Here is a 16720-nt window from a genome sequence, read left to right on the forward strand (position 1 = left end):
GAATACTAAACAGTCGCTGACACAGCTGCCACCAAGAGTGCACCAGGCTAGGTCCTAGGAATCATAGGCTCCAGGGGTAGAATGAGGCCGCGATCCCTAGGGTTGATGTCAGCAGTGGGGAGTTAGATGCTCCTCTGGTCGCCCCTCCCCCGGTTCATGACCAGTTTCCTCCAAGTCTCCTGCCATGAACTGTTTTCCCGCTTCCGTCCGAGACACTGTGTACTAAGGGACCCAGTCGCAGCATAGGCGGCTGTGTGACTGGTGCATCAGTGTTCACTATAGGTTCATGGATCGGCGGTGTACACTAATAGCGTCTGGATCCACTCAGCATTCGCAAACATATTGATCGATCCTAGAAGTGGGGTAAGTCTCCCTGTATCCCACTCTATTGAGTACGGGTTATACAGCACTAAGTGTCTATCTACCTTTTGAGTACGAATAGTTGGATAGGTGCATAATGCATACGAGTCTGGTAATATTACTGTGGTTTCTTTCGCTATGCGTCTGAATACGGTTAAAACTTTTATAAAGTAATGCAGTAATATCTTTCTCCTACATACTTGAAATGTATCTGTAGTTGATTATGTGCTCATTGCTTATTATGCACTCATTTCATGTTTGTCATGCAAAGCTGGGTTAACATTTCATGATCTGGTTCAGGATGGGTTGTGTGCAAATTGTTTTAACTTTCACCAAGGTCTCTTTAAAAATTCAAGGCAGATGCAGGTGCAAGTTGATCCCCCTTGGGCTATGTTTGCACAGACATTATCCAGATTAGCTTAGCGGGTAATTCCAACTTCAGTACCAGGGATAGGTTACACTATTAACCCTTATGTGCAGCATTCCACCTGCGATTTTTCATTTCCAGTAGGGGAAGCAGTAGCCTCTCAACAAAAGCAGGCTGAATAGTCAGTGGTAAGTAAATCACATAGACCCGAAATAACATCTTCACAGTCTACACATGTTTTAGATGAGAATTCATCAGAGGAGGAGGACTCATTACACTCTGGTTCTGCATATGAAGATGAGGAAGATGGTCTCGGCTCAGTGGACATATCTGAGTTGATTATTGCAATGAAAGCCATTCTATCCTTAGAAGAATCAGCAGAGCCTATATTAAAATCTAAGGCACCTGTATTTAAACGTCCCAAAACAGTTAAGACTGAGTTTCCTGGATCAGAACAGCTGACGTAAATTATGGAAGAGGCTTGGGCTATGCCCAGTAAGAAATTTAGAATTCCTAGGAAATGGAATTCCAATAATCCTCTTCCGGCTGGGGACTGTTTAAAGAGGGAGGTAGCCCCTAAAGTAAATACGCATGTTATTCGATTAGTGCGAAAATCTACATTACCTCTGCCTTCAACATCATTAAATGATGTCACAGATAGGAGCGTAGATGGTGTGCTAAAAAACATTTTTTCCCTGTCTAGGGCAAGCAATAGACCAGCCATGGCTTCAGCCTGGATGGCTAAAGCAGTGGCTGCCTAGGCGGATGCATTGGAAGGGGAAACTTCAGTGACAATCCCATGTTGCACATATCAAACAGGCTGCAATATTCTTAGAAGAAGCAGCCTTGGATATGGGTACTATTGCCTCTCAAGCATCAGCAGTAGCCGCTCGCAGAGCAGTTTGGCTAAGCATTTGGAAAGCTGATTCAGAATCCAAGAAGGTTTTGGAGTCTTTACCTTTTACTGGAGATATTCTCTTTGGTAAACAGTTAACCAGTATTTTGGAGTCAGAAGCAGACTCCAAGAAAGTGATATTTCCTTCCACTTACAAATTTAAGCCTAAAATCCCAGCTTTTCGGTGTCAAAGAAAAGGAAAGGGTGATGGCAAACAGTCCCAATACGACAGGTCTGGTAAGACTAAAAAGCATTGGGCTACCAGAGGACCAGCTTCTAAAACAGAAGATAAGCCATCAAGCCTGATGGTGCAGGCCTCCACCTGGGGGACCCCAGGGTGGGAGGCCGACTTCTTCATTTTGCACAAATCTGGCAGCAGTCTACCACTGATGCCTGGGTGCAAGAAGCGGTATTTCTACTCCAACCTGTTTCTAGTCCAGAAGCCAAATGGGTCGTTCCGGCCCATACTCAATTTAAAAATGCTGATCAAGTACATTTGGGTACCTCGTTTTCATATGTAGACTTTACGTTCCATCATTTTGGGCATGGAGCCAGGGGATTTTATGGTGTCCCTGGATATTCAGGATGCTTACCTACATGTTCCTATAGCCCTGTCCCATCAGCGCTATCTCAGGTTCGCTATCCTTCAACAGCATTTTCAGTTTCAGGCTCTACCATTCGGATTGGCCACAGCTCCCAGAGTATTCACCAAAATTATGGTGATAATGGCAGCTTATCTCAGCCAGCAGGGGATAAGAATTTTTCCATACCTTGACGATCTTTTTAATCCTGCCACAGTCTCAGGAATTGCTTCTGTGTCATCTACAACAGACAATAGAGTGTCTACAGAAGCACGGTTGGCTCAAAAATTGGGCAAAATCGTCTCTGGTTCCGTCAGAGCGGATTACTCACTTGGGGGCTGTATTGGATTCAAACCTTCAGAGAGTAATTTTACCTCTGAACAAAATAGCCAAACTTCACTTAAGGATTCAGGAGCTTCTACACAGTCGGAAAGTATCCATTCACGCAGCAATGCGTGTGATGGGATTGATCATGTCAACATTCGACATGATAGAGTATGCTCAGTACCACTCAAGGCCACTGCAACATCTGATCTTTACCAAATGGAATGGTTTTCATCAGACTATAAAAACACAGACTATAGTCCTTTCTCAGAAAGTAAGGAGGTCATTAGCCTGGTGGCTCCAGACAGCCCATCTGGACAACGTGAGACCCTTTTGGATATCAGATTGGGAAATTCTGACAATGGATGCCAGCATCCAGGGCTGGGGAGCAGCGTCAGGAAGAAATCGCTTCCAGGGACAGTGGACCAAGGAAGAAAATTGCCTGCCAATAAATATATTGGAACTCCGAGCCATATACATGGTGTTGAATCAGGCAAAGGACATCCTTCAGGGGAAACCAGTCCAAATCTGCTTGGACAATGCGACGGCAGTAGCGTACCTCAACCATCAGGGTGGAACTCGCAGCCGGAAAGCAATGAAAGAAGTAAGTCACACGTTAAAGTGGGCAGAACTTCATCTTCCAGCCATGTCTGCAGTGTTCGTTCCAAGAGTCCTAAACTGGGAAGCGGATTTTCTCAGTCGGCACACCATTCATGGAAACAAATGGGCTCTAATCCCGGAAGTCTTCCAGACCCTGGTCGACAGATGGTGGTTGCCAAAGATAGATCTCATGGCATCCCGTCAGAACCACAAGGTGCCAGCATACAGATCAAGAACAAAGGATCCCAAAGTGATCTTTGTGGATTCCCTGTCAGTGAGATGGGACTTTCATCTGGCCTATGTGTTTCCTCCCATCGCCCTGTTACCCAGGGTGGTGAGAAAGGTAAAACAAGGAAAAAGTGTTGTGATACCAATATCTCCAGCTTGGCCTAGAAGACATTGGTACACAGATCTGCAGAGGATGTCGATGGATGCTCCATTCCTACTACCTCAATGTCCAGATCTACTGATTCAGTGGGCCTTGTCATCACAGACATCTGAATCGACTGTCTTTGACAGCGTGGCTCTTGAGACCTCCATCCTGAAGTCAAGAGGATTCTCACAACAGGTAAATCAAACAATGCTTAGAGCAAGGAAACCCTCCTCAGCTCGCATTTATTACTGAATATGGCAAGCCTATATTCAATGGTGCAGTGAACAGAAAAGGTTTAAGGGTGGCTTCCTCCAGGGAATGCTGCGCATGCAACCTCCTTTTTATCTTCCTATAGTGCCTTGGGACTTAAGTTTAGTTTTAAAGGCCCTTCAAGTTGCCCCATTTGAACCACTTAAAAGAGTGGATCTTAACTGGTTGACGGCTAAAGTTCTCTTTCTGCTGGTCATGGCTCCAGCTAGAAGAGTTTCAGATTTAGGAGCTTTGTTATGTCATCCTCCATTTCTGATTTTTTTATCCAGATAGAGCAGTTCTCAGATCTAAATCTGAGTATCTTCCTAAGGTGGTGTCTAAATTCCACCTTAGTGAAGAAATTGTAGAGGCGGCTTTCCAAGGGCCGGAACTTTCTGCGGGAGATGCATCGTTGGATGTAGTCCGTGCCTTAAGGATCACATAGATCGTACCAATGCTCAGAGGCGTAGCTAGGGTTTTTGGAGCCCAGGTCAAGATCAATAATGGCGCCCCCCCCCCCCATAAAAAAAAACTACAAAAGGAAAGTATGTGCACACGCCACCGGTGTCACTGTATATAAAGATGTCAGGGTGTGTATGTATAGATGTAGGTGCAGTGGTTGAAGTAGAATTTTTGAAGGGGAAATGAAAAAGTGCAGATAGCAATTATGCGCGCTCCGGAAAAGGGGGCATGGTCACTCAAAAGGGGCGTGTCATTCAGTGTAGTAGGACCCCTTATACTAACTAGTACTGGTGCCCCATTCACATTATAGCACACGGTATGAGCCGAAATTCACATTACCCCACACGGTATGAGACGAAATTCACATTATAGCACACTGTATGAGCCGCAATTCACATTACCCCACATGTATGAGCCGAAATTCACATTACCCCACACGGTATGAGCCAAAATTCACATTACCCCACACGGTATGAGCCAAAATTCACATTACCCCACACGGTATGAGCCAAAATTCACATTACCCCACACGGTATGAGCCAAAATTCACATTACCCCACACGGTATGAGCCAAAATTCACATTACCCCACACGGTATGAGCCGAAATTCACATTATAGCACACGGTATGAGCCAAAATTCACATAATAGCACATGGTATGAGCCAAAATTCACGTTACAGCTACCCCTTTAACTGACTAATTGCAGAGTTTAGCAGCGGAAGGGTTGCAGCGGTTTCTCACCCCAAGCTGCGGCGCTTCTGCCACCTCCGACACTCCACATCTTCGGCGCAACACGGGATGTAGGACACCGCACCGGGGATGCACCCTTTTCAGTGTGGTCTGCTGCGCTCCGAAGGGGTTCTTATCTCCAGCTGCAGGATCCCGATGTGCGCCGTCCTCCCCGCTGTTACTGCCACGGTAAGCATTAGTATCGTTTACCGCAGAGGCCATTTACTGAGGCATATGTATTAAACCTCGGGAACTGAGATGCCCTTCTCACCGTACAGCTGTGTGGCCGAGCCGGGCGGGGGGACAGCCAGCAGCAGCATGCCAGATATCAGCAGCCGAGGGTGCGGGCTGTACACACTTGAGGAAGCTGGATATTCAACAGTGCTGAGAGCCTCCGGAGCCCACACCCCCGGAGCTGCAGTACACTTGGCAGAGGACACCCATCCCCCGAACCCTGCGTAGGCCAAAGCCGGAGATCGGCAGCATGTTGAACGTGGAAGCAGAAGCCGCTTGTTGCCGGTCAACATGCTGCCGATCTCCAGCTTAGGGCTCTGCACGTGCCTTACAGCCCGCACCCTCGGCTGCTGATATCCGGCATGCTGCCCCTGCTGCTGGCTTTCCACCTGCCCGGCTCGGCCACCCAGCTGGGATGGTGAGTGAGAAGGAAAATAGGATGGTGAGTGAGTAGGGCATCTCAGTGCCCGTGGTTTAATACATATCCCTCTTCGGTAAATGGCCATTAGTACATACCGCCCACACACACAGACTGCCCAACCCCCTTACTTACACACACACACACACACACACACACACACACACACACTGTTGATTACACACGCACAGACTGGCCACCCCCAAACCCCACACACACCCACTCAGACTACACACACATTCTCATACTTTACCCTCCCCCACACACACTGGCCTGCAAAAATTGACACACACTCACACTGTCCCACACACACACAACACACACGCACACTGTCCCGCACCCCCCCCCCCCCCCTCCCTCCCGACAGGAAAGTTTCAACTGCTTTTAACTGTTTAGCCTGCTCACCTGCACTTCCGAGGCCGCGCACCTCCGAGGTTGCGCATGCGCAATGTAGACTATGAGGGGGGGGGGGGGAGTAGGGGGAGGCTCCTGTACAGTGTGACCGGCACAGCAGCCGGGGAGATAGGGAGAGCGCCGCGGGTAGCGCCAGCGGAATCCCTGTCACATGGGGCGAGCAGGCCGTGCAGGTGCCAGTGGCGCCCCCCTCTGCTGGGGCTGCCACGTGCCCTGCTCGCCCCGTGCTAGATACACCTCTGCCAATGCTATCAGAGAGTCAAATTCTCTCTTTGTTCTCTATGGATTTCATAAGAAAGGATGGCCTGCTGATAAGCAGACACTAGCGAGGTGGCTTCGGATGACTATTTCAGAAGCATATTCTCAAGCTGATCTCCCTGTTCCAGATAATGTCTCTGCTCACTCTACTCGTAAGGTAGGTCCATCATGGACAGCACAACGTCAGCAGAACAGAAATGTAAGGCAGCCACATGGTCTTCCATTAACACATTCATTAGACATTATGCCGTGGATACCTTTTGCCTGAGCCAAGAGGCGGGGATATATGGACGGACCCGTTGCATGCTGGGAATTCAAAAAGCTTTGACCATTTGGTGCAGATCCACTGTCGCTCCGCCATATCCCAATGTATCCTGTGGAACCTGTGGACTTAGGAGAAATACTGTTATCAACAGTAAGTTCTTACTATAATGCAGTGGTTCCCAAACTGTGTTCCGAGGCACCCTGGTGTGCCTCGGGGTACTTGCAGGGGTGCCCTGGGTTGGTGGTGGAGGACCAACTCAAATTATTTATGGTCAATTTAACAGACAACACTGGTGCTTGTGGCTTCAAATCATAAATATGTGGACAAACAGAAGTAAATCCTGCCCCTCGCCATATAACTGACCCTAATGATTACATTAGAGATGTGCACTTGAAATTTTTCGGGTTTTGGTTTTGGGTTCGGTTCCGCGGCCGTGTTTTGGGTTCGACCGCGTTTTGGCAAAACCTCACCGAATTTTTTTTGTCGGATTCGGGTGTTTTTTTCAAAAAACCCTAAAAAACAGCTTAAATCATAGAATTTGGGGGTCATTTTGATCCCAAAGTATTATTAACCTCAAAAACCATAATTTCCACTCATTTTCAGTCTATTCTGAACACCTCACACCTCACAATATTATTTTTAGTCCTAAAATTTGCACCGAGGTCGCTGGATGACTAAGCTAAGCGACCCTAGTGGCCGACACAAACACCTGGCCCATCTAGGAGTGGCACTGCAGTGTCACGCAGGATGGCCCTTCCAAAAAACACTCCCCAAACAGCACATGACGCAAAGAAAAAAAGAGGCGCAATGAGGTAGCTGTGTGAGTAAGCTAAGCGACCCTAGTGGCCGACACAAACACCTGGCCCATCTAGGAGTGGCACTGCAGTGTCAGGCAGGATGTCCCTTCCAAAAAACACTCCCCAAACAGCACATGACGCAAAGAAAAAAAGAGGCGCAATGAGGTAGCTGTGTGAGTAAGCTAAGCGACCCTAGTGGCCGACACAAACACCTGGCCCATCTAGGAGTGGCACTGCAGTGTCACGCAAGATGGCCCTTCCAAAAAACACTCCCCAAACAGCACATGACGCAAAGAAAAAAAGAGGCGCAATGAGGTAGCTGTGTGAGTAAGCTAAGCGACCCTAGTGGCAGACACAAACACCTGGCCCATCTAGGAGTGGCACTGCAGTGTCACGCAGGATGGCCCTTCCAAAAAACACTCCCCAAACAGCACATGACGCAAAGAAAAAAAGAGGCGCAATGAGGTAGCTGTGTGAGTAAGCTAAGCGACCCTAGTGGCCGACACAAACACCTGGCCCATCTAGGAGTGGCACTGCAGTGTCACGCAGGATGGCCCTTCCAAAAAAACACTCCCCAAACAGCACATGACGCAAAGAAAAATGAAAGAAAAAAGAGGTGAAAGATGGAATTGTCCTTGGGCCCTCCCACCCACCCTTATGTTGTATAAACAGGACATGCACACTTTAACCAACCCATCATTTCAGTGACAGGGTCTGCCACACGACTGTGACTGAAATGACGGGTTGGTTTGGACCCCCACCGAAAAAGAAGCAATTAATCTCTCCTTGCACAAACTGGCTCTACAGAGGCAAGATGTCCACCTCATCATCATCCTCCGATATATCACCGTGTACATCCCGCTCCTCACAGATTATCAATTCGTCCCCACTGGAATCCACCATCTCAGCTCCCTGTGTACTTTGTGGAGGCAATTGCTGCTGGTCAATGTCTCCACAGAGGAATTGATTATAATTCATTTTAATGAACATCATCTTCTCCACATTTTCTGGAAGTAACCTCGTACGCCGATTGCTGACAAGGTGAGCGGCGGCACTAAACACTCTTTCGGAGTACACACTTGTGGGAGGGCAACTTTGGTAGAATAAAGCCAGTTTGTGCAAGGGCCTCCAAATTGCCTCTTTTTCCTGCCAGTATAAGTACGGACTGTCTGACGTGCCTACTTGGATGCGGTCACTCATATAATCCTCCACCATTCTTTCAATGGGGAGAGAATCATATGCAGTGCCAGTAGACGACATGGCCGTAATCGTTGGCAGGTCCTTCAGTCCGGACCAGATGTCAGCATCAGCAGTCGCTCCAGACTGCCCTGCATCACCGCCAGCGGGTGGGCTCGGAATTCTGAGCCTTTTCCTCGCACCCCCAGTTGCGGGAGAATGTGAAGGAGGAGATGTTGACAGGTCGCGTTCCGCTTGACTTGACAATTTTCTCACCAGCAGGTCTTTGAACCCCAGCAGACTTGTGTGTGCCGGAAAGAGAGATCCAAGGTAGGTTTTAAATCTAGGATCGAGCACGGTGGCCAAAATGTAGTGCTCTGATTTCAACAGATTGACCACCCGTGAATCCTTGTTAAGCGAATTAAGGGCTCCATCCACAAGTCCCACATGCCTAGCGGAATCGCTCTGTGTTAGCTCCTCCTTCAATGTCTCCAGCTTCTTCTGCAAAAGCCTGATGAGGGGAATGACCTGACTCAGGCTGGCAGTGTCTGAACTGACTTCACGTGTGGCAAGTTCAAAGGGCAGCAGAACCTTGCACAACGTTGAAATCATTCTCCACTGCGCTTGAGACAGGTGCATTCCACCTCCTATATCGTGCTCAATTGTATAGGCTTGAATGGCCTTTTGCTGCTCCTCCAACCTCTGAAGCATATATAGGGTTGAATTCCACCTCGTTACCACTTCTTGCTTCAGATGATGGCAGGGCAGGTTCAGGCGTTTTTGGTGGTGCTCCAGTCTTCTGTACGTGGTGCCTGTACGCCGAAAGTGTCCCGCAATTCTTCTGGCCACCGACAGCATCTCTTGCACGCCCCTCTCGTTTTTTAAATAATTCTGCACCACCAAATTCAAGGTATGTGCAAAACATGGGACGTGCTGGAATTTGCCCATATTTAATGCACACACAATATTGCTGGCGTTGTCTGATGCCACAAATCCACAGGAGAGTCCAATTGGGGTAAGCCATTCCGCGATGATCTTCCTCAGTTGCCGTAAGAGGTTTTCAGCTGTGTGCGTATTCTGGAAAGCGGTGATACAAAGCGTAGCCTGCCTAGGAAAGAGTTGGCGTTTGCGAGATGCTGCTACTGGTGCCGCCGCTGCTGTTCTTGCGGCGGAAGTCCATACATCTACCCAGTGGGCTGTCACAGTCATATAGTCCTGACCCTGCCCTGCTCCACTTGTCCACATGTCCGTGGTTAAGTGGACATTGGGTACAGCTGCATTTTTTAGGACACTGGTGACTCTTTTTCTGAGGTCTGTGTACATTTTCGGTATCGCCTGCCTAGAGAAATGGAACCTAGATGGTATTTGGTACCGGGGACACAGTACCTCCAACAAGTCTCTAGTTGGCTCTGCAGTAATGATGGATACCGGAACCACGTTTCTCACCGCCCAGGATGCCAAGGCCTCAGTTATCCGCTTTGCAGCAGGATGACTGCTGTGATATTTCATCTTCCTCGCAAAGGACTGTTGGACAGTCAATTGCTTGGTGGAAGTAGTAAAAGTGGTCTTACGACTTCCCCTCTGGGATGACCATCGACTCCCAGCAGCAACAACAGCAGCGCCAGCAGCAGTAGGCGTTACACGCAAGGATGCATCGGAGGAATCCCAGGCAGGAGAGGACTCGTCAGAATTGCCAGTGACATGGCCTGGTGTACTTCAACACTGACATCTTCAATCTGACTATCAGGAACTGGACTGCGGGTGCTCCTTCCAGCACTTGCAGGGGGCGTGCAAATGGTGGAAGGCGCATGCTCTTCACGTCCAGTGTTGGGAAGGTCAGGCATCGCAACCGACACAATTGGACTCTCCTTGTGGATTTGGGATTTTGAAGAACGCACAGTTCTTTGCTGTGCTTTTGCCAGCTTGAGTCTTTTCATTTTTCTAGCGAGAGGCTGAGTGCTTCCATCCTCATGTGAAGCTGAACCACTAGCCATGAACATAGGCCAGGGCCTCAGCCGTTCCTTGCCACTCCGTGTGGTAAATGGCATATTGGCAAGTTTACGCTTCTCCTCCGCCAATTTTATTTTAGATTTTTGAGTCCTTTTTTTACTGATATTTGGTGTTTTGGATTTTACATGCTCTGTACTATGACATTGGGCATCGGCCTTGGCAGACGACGTTGATGGCATTTCATCGTCTCGGCCATGACTAGTGGCAGCAGCTTCAGCACGAAGTGGAAGTGGATCTTGATCTTTCCCTAATTTTGGAACCTCAACATTTTTGTTCTCCATATTTTAATAGGCACAACTAAAAGGCACCTCAGGTAAACAATGGAGATGGATGGATACTAGTATACTTATGGATGACGAGCGACTGCCGACACAGAGGTAGCTACAGCCGTGGACTACCGTACTGTGTCTGCTGCTAATATAGACTGGATGATAATGAGATAAAATTAAAATATATATATATATCACACTAGTACTGCAGCCGGACAGGTATATATTATGTAATGACGGACCTGCTGGACACTGTCTGTCAGACTCAGCACTGCAGACTCCTAAAGTAAGCTACTAGTATCAAGAAGATAGAAAAAAAAAAACCACGGGTAGGTGGTATACAATTATGGATGGACGAGCGACTGCCGACACAGAGGTAGCTACAGCCGTGGACTACCATACTGTGTCTGCTGCTAATATAGACTGGATGATAATGAGATAAAATTAAAAAATATATATATATATCACACTAGTACTGCAGCCGGACAGGGATATATATTATGTAATGACGGACCTGCTGGACACTGTCTGTCAGCACTGCAGACTCCTAAAGTAAGCTACTAGTATCAAGAAGATAGAAAAGAAAAAAAAACCACGGGTAGGTGGTATACAATTATGGATGGACGAGCGACTGCCGACACAGAGGTAGCTACAGCCGTGGACTACCGTACTGTGTCTGCTGCTAATATAGACTGGATGATAATGAGATAAAATTAAAATATATATATATCACACTAGTACTGCAGCCGGACAGGTATATATTATGTAATGACGGACCTGCTGGACACTGTCTGTCAGACTCAGCACTGCAGACTCCTAAAGTAAGCTACTAGTATCAAGAAGATAGAAAAAAAAAAAACCACGGGTAGGTGGTATACAATTATGGATGGACGAGCGACTGCCGACACAGAGGTAGCTACAGCCGTGGACTACCGTACTGTGTCTGCTGCTAATATAGACTGGATGATAATGAGATAAAATTAAAATATATATATATCACAGTAGTACTGCAGCCGGACAGGTATATATTATGTAATGACGGACCTGCTGGACACTGTCTGTCAGCACTGCAGACTCCTAAAGTAAGCTACTAGTATCAAGAAGATAGAAAAGAAAAAAAAACACGGGTAGGTGGTATACAATTATGGATGGACGAGCGACTGCCGACACAGAGGTAGCTACAGCCGTGGACTACCGTACTGTGTCTGCTGCTAATATAGACTGGATGATAATGAGATAAAATTAAAATATATATATATCAGACTAGTACTGCAGCAGGACAGGTATATATTATGTAATGACGGACCTGCTGGACACTGTCTGCAGAATGCGTTTATAAAAACACCACACGACGAGTGTTTAACTTTTTCAGGCAGACAATCACAATATACTGGTGGTCAGCAGGCAATCACAATACTGGTGGTCAGTGGTCACTGGTCAGTCACACTGGCAGTGGCACTCTGGCAGCAAAAGTGTGCACTGTACTTACAATATGTACTCCTGCTATAACTGCTCCCCAGTCTCCCCCACAATTAAGCTGTGTGAGCAGTGAGCACTCAGCACAGTCAGATAATGATATACAGTATTACATATGATGCAGCACACTGGGCTGAGCACAGATATGGTATGTGACTGTGTCACACTGTGTATCGTTTTTTTTCAGGCAGAGAACGGATTAATTAAACTGGTGGTCACTGGTCACACTATCAGCAGCAAGTAGTACTCCTCCTAATAATATGCTCCCCAAAATTAGTGTCTCTCTCTAGTACTCTAGTCTAAACGGAGAGGACGCCAGCCACGTCCTCTCCCTATCAATCTCAATGCACGTGTGAAAATGGCGGCGACGCGCGGCTCCTTATATAGAATCCGAGTCTCGCGATAGAATCCGAGCCTCGCGAGAATCCGACAGCGGGATGATGACGTTCGGGCGCACTCGGGTTAACCGAGCAAGGCGGGAAGATCCGAGTCGCTCGGCCCCGTGTAAAAAAACCTGAAGTTCGGGCGGGTTCGGATTCCGAGGAACCGAACCCGCTCATCACTAGATTACATATAAACAAAATTTACTTAATATTATTTTTATTTTTCTTAATTTCTCATTAAGAAACTTTGGCCTAGGGGTGCCGTGAAAAAAATCTGATACTGTAGGGTGCCGTGACACAAAAAAGTTTGGGAACCACTGCCATAATATATATTTATGTTCAGCAAGAGTAGTAACATGTAATAAACAAAATACTTATGTTGCTTTGTTTACCTACAAATGTAGAGCACTAATGTAAATAGAAGTGGCTCTATTGCTGTTTCTTGCTGCTGGAGCTGGGTGGAGGGCGGTGCTTGTTGACTTATAGCATAATAGGTGTGATGATGTCATTAAGCCCTTCCCCATCACCACACTGCAGTCAAATATAACGAGCCAGGGAATTGAGAGCACGCAAAAAAAAAAAAAAAAAGGTCTCTCCAATCCTGGCACCCACAGACATGTGTACACTCATTTGTAAGTGGCCCCTGATTATGGACCTAATTCAGACCTGATCGCTTCTCTGCATTTCTGCAAATGTCTGTGATCAGATAGCCCCCGCCCGTAGAGAGTGAAAACCCGCCCCGTGCAAGTGTGTGTATGCATGCGTACGCTGAGCGAAAACTTTGCCAGACAGTGGACATCTGCAAATCCGTTTGCAACTCACTCATCGAATGATTTTACCAGTCTGTGCGTAGCCCAGGACTTACTCCTACAGTGCGATAGAATAAGGCTGATCAGGACCAGAGCTGATGTCACACACCCGCCCTGAAAACGCTTGGGAACGCCTGCGTTTTTCCTGACACTCCCAGAAAACGGCCAGATACCACCCACAAATGTCCTCTTCATAGAAACATAGAATTTGACGGCAGATAAGAACCACTTGGCCCATCTAGTCTGCCCCTTTACTGTCGATCACCTTGCGTACGCCTAGTAATCAAAATTTTTGCACCATTCTGTTGCTGTTTGGGCTCGCACGTGCACTTTGCGGTGCATTCGCAGTCATTCTATAGTCTGTTGCTGTGCGATTTCGCACAACAGCGATCCGGTTTGAATTAGGCCCTATGTTTGAACTCTGTGAGAACCCCTACACTTTTGAAATCCTCCAGAATTTGATTTTGAGATCCCCCAAATCTAACTCTCTCTGCACATGTTGTATCTGCCCCCCTGAAGTGCACATGGTTTTGCCCAACTGCTAACAAATTTGCTGCTGCGATCAACTGTGAATTAGGCCCATTGACCGGAGTCTTGTAGTTTTATTATCACACTTTATTTTCATATCACACTATATTTTAATATTTATCCAGTCCTTGAAATAATTATAATGCATATCAAATAAAGGGGGATATTCAATTGTTGAAAAGTCGGTTGGGTGTCTGTTTTTTTTTTTTCCTTTCTATTAGATTGAATACCCTTCATAAGATAGTAATTTTAACAATTTATTGTGGTTCCAGTGCTTCCAGAAAGATGCTTTTCTTGTTTTTCTTTATTCTTATGTAAATGTTGGTCCTAGACCTTTAAGCATTAGGATAGCACCTGCGAACAAAAATTCATATTTCTGATGGATTATCAGACATCATAATAAAATATGAAGTAGAAGGAACCATTAAATATCCCAAAGTATGTGTAATGAGCTTTCTAAATACTTGTGCAGGATTTATCAAATATTGGGGGTCATTCCGAGTTGTTCGCTCGGTAAAAATCTTCGCATCGCAGCGATTTTCCGCTTAATGCGCATGCGCAATGTCTGCACTGCGACTGCGCCAAGTAAATTTGCTATGCACTTAGGAATTTTACTCACGGCATTTTCATCGTTCTGGCGATCGTAATGTGATTGACAGGAAATGGGTGTTACTGGGTGGAAACTGTCCGTTTTATGGGCGTGTGGGAAAAAACGCTACCGTTTCCGGAAAAAACGCAGGAGTGGCTGGAGAAACGGGGGAGTGTCTGGGCGAACGCTGGGTGTGTTTGTGACGTCAAACCAGGAACGACAAGCAGTGAAATGATCGCAGATGCCAAGTAAGTCTGGAGCTACTCAGAAACTGCTACGAGGTGTGTAATCGCAATATTGCAAATACATCGTTCGCAATTTTAAGATGCTAAGATTCACTCCCAGTAGGCGGCGGCTTAGCATGAGCAAATCTACTAAAATTCACTTGCGAGCGAACAACTCGGAATGACCCCCATTGTGTATATGTGTTTGGTAATGGTTTGTAAAAAAAAACAAAACAAAAAAAACCCCACACATTTGCCTTTAGTTCACATTCTTGCAATTTTAATAACCCTGTTTTGGCCATTTTGTCTAGATGTTCTTTGGCGTGCCAGGATATATAAGCAAACTAATGCTATTTTTTGAAAAGTCTTCTGCCAAAAAGTATAAAATGTGTGGGCACTGCAGAAGTAATTTACTGATAAAGATGATGAAATGTGTAAAAAGTGAAACAACAAAAATACTTACATTTTTTTTTTTTAAACGAATTCTGTGGAAAAAATGATTAGTGAGGTTTAAAAGCTTCTAGTGTCTTGAGATTGTTTCTGCATTTCAGAGCTAAACTATAGTAACTTGTAGATATTACTTTTTACCTTTCTTGTGTTTTTATGTTGTTTTGCATTTATAAATACATAGGGGGTCATTCCGAGTTGTTCGCTCGCAAGCTGCTTTTAGCAGCTTTGCACATGCTAAGCCGCCGCCTACTGGGAGTGAATCTTAGCATAGTAAAATTGCGAACGAAAGATTCGCAATATTGCGAAAAGACTTCTCTGTGCAGTTTCTGAGTAGCTCGAGACTTACTCTGCCAGTGCGATCAGTTCAGTGCTTGTCGTTCCTGGTTTGACGTCACAAACACACCCAGCGTTCGCCCAGACACTCCTCCGTTTCTCCAGCCACTCCCGCGTTTTTCCCAGAAACGGTAGCGTTTTTTCACACACTTCCATAAAACGGGCAGTTTCCGCCCAGAAACACCCACTTCCTGTCAATCACACTACGATCACTAGAACGAAGAAAAAACCTTGTAATGCCGTGAGTAAAATACCTAACTGCATAGCAAATTTACTTGGCGCAGTCGCACTGCGGACATTGCGCATGCGCATTAGCGACTAATCGCTCCGTTGCGAGAAAAAAATAACGAGCGAACAACTCGGAATGACCCCCATAATACAGAATCATTGCACTACTGTGTCCTTTTAAACAGTTTTACCTGCAATGTTGGATAGTTGCAGAATCTGGCATAAGGTTAAGGTCAAAAAGTGGAGACAATTTACATTTGATTAAACCTGGTATTTTCTTATTCAGATTGCTGAACAACAACCAAATCAGAGGGATTTCACAGAGAACTTTTGAGACATTAGAAAGCCTGAAACAACTGTGAGTTTATGAAGCCGGTTCCCCACATTCCCTTTCTCAAGCCTCTTGTCCGCTTTCCCACGTGTAAACATGAGTCCAGGCTCAGGATTTTTAAGTACATTTTTCTTTCACAGTTATCTTTACAAGAATGATATCCGCAGTATACATAAAAATGCTTTTCATGGACTGCGTTCACTGGAGCAGCTGTGAGTATATCGAAGTGAGCCCAGATATAAATCCAGGAGGTGACTGGCAAGAAAATGGTCACTGGCTATTTTTTTGTTTATTAAAAACATGTCTCTTAATTGAGCTTGAGCATTCCAACATCAATGTTTAGTACATGCTTTTATTTGGTTTTGTGTCCGTGAGCCTGTTGCCTTAAAAAATGGTTGTGTGTGTTCATTTGGAAATTTATACACGGCCTTCAGAATAAGCAGAACATTTTATTGCCATCAATTTATACTGATAGTTGTTTTTGTAAGTACAGGTTGAGTATCGCTTATCCAAAATGCTTGGGACCAGAGGTATTTTGGATATCGGATTTTAGTTTGTGTACATTGAGCCATCAGAAAACAAAGGTT

At 46.1% G+C, this 16720-nt stretch overlaps 1 protein-coding gene across 1 annotated transcript in view; it reads left to right on the forward strand.

Moving 5' to 3' along the window:
- Positions 1-16720, forward strand: part of LOC135057245 (peroxidasin homolog) — a 167396-nt gene that overhangs the window by 36252 nt on the left and 114424 nt on the right. The window contains exons 4-5 of the mRNA XM_063963136.1: positions 16089-16160; positions 16274-16345. Coding sequence (XP_063819206.1) covers positions 16089-16160; positions 16274-16345 — 144 coding nt within the window. The remainder of the gene's footprint in view (positions 1-16088; positions 16161-16273; positions 16346-16720) is intronic.

Source organism: Pseudophryne corroboree, chromosome 3, assembly GCF_028390025.1.
Source record: "Pseudophryne corroboree isolate aPseCor3 chromosome 3, aPseCor3.hap2, whole genome shotgun sequence".
In the NCBI taxonomy this organism is placed as follows: domain Eukaryota; kingdom Metazoa; phylum Chordata; class Amphibia; order Anura; family Myobatrachidae; genus Pseudophryne; species Pseudophryne corroboree.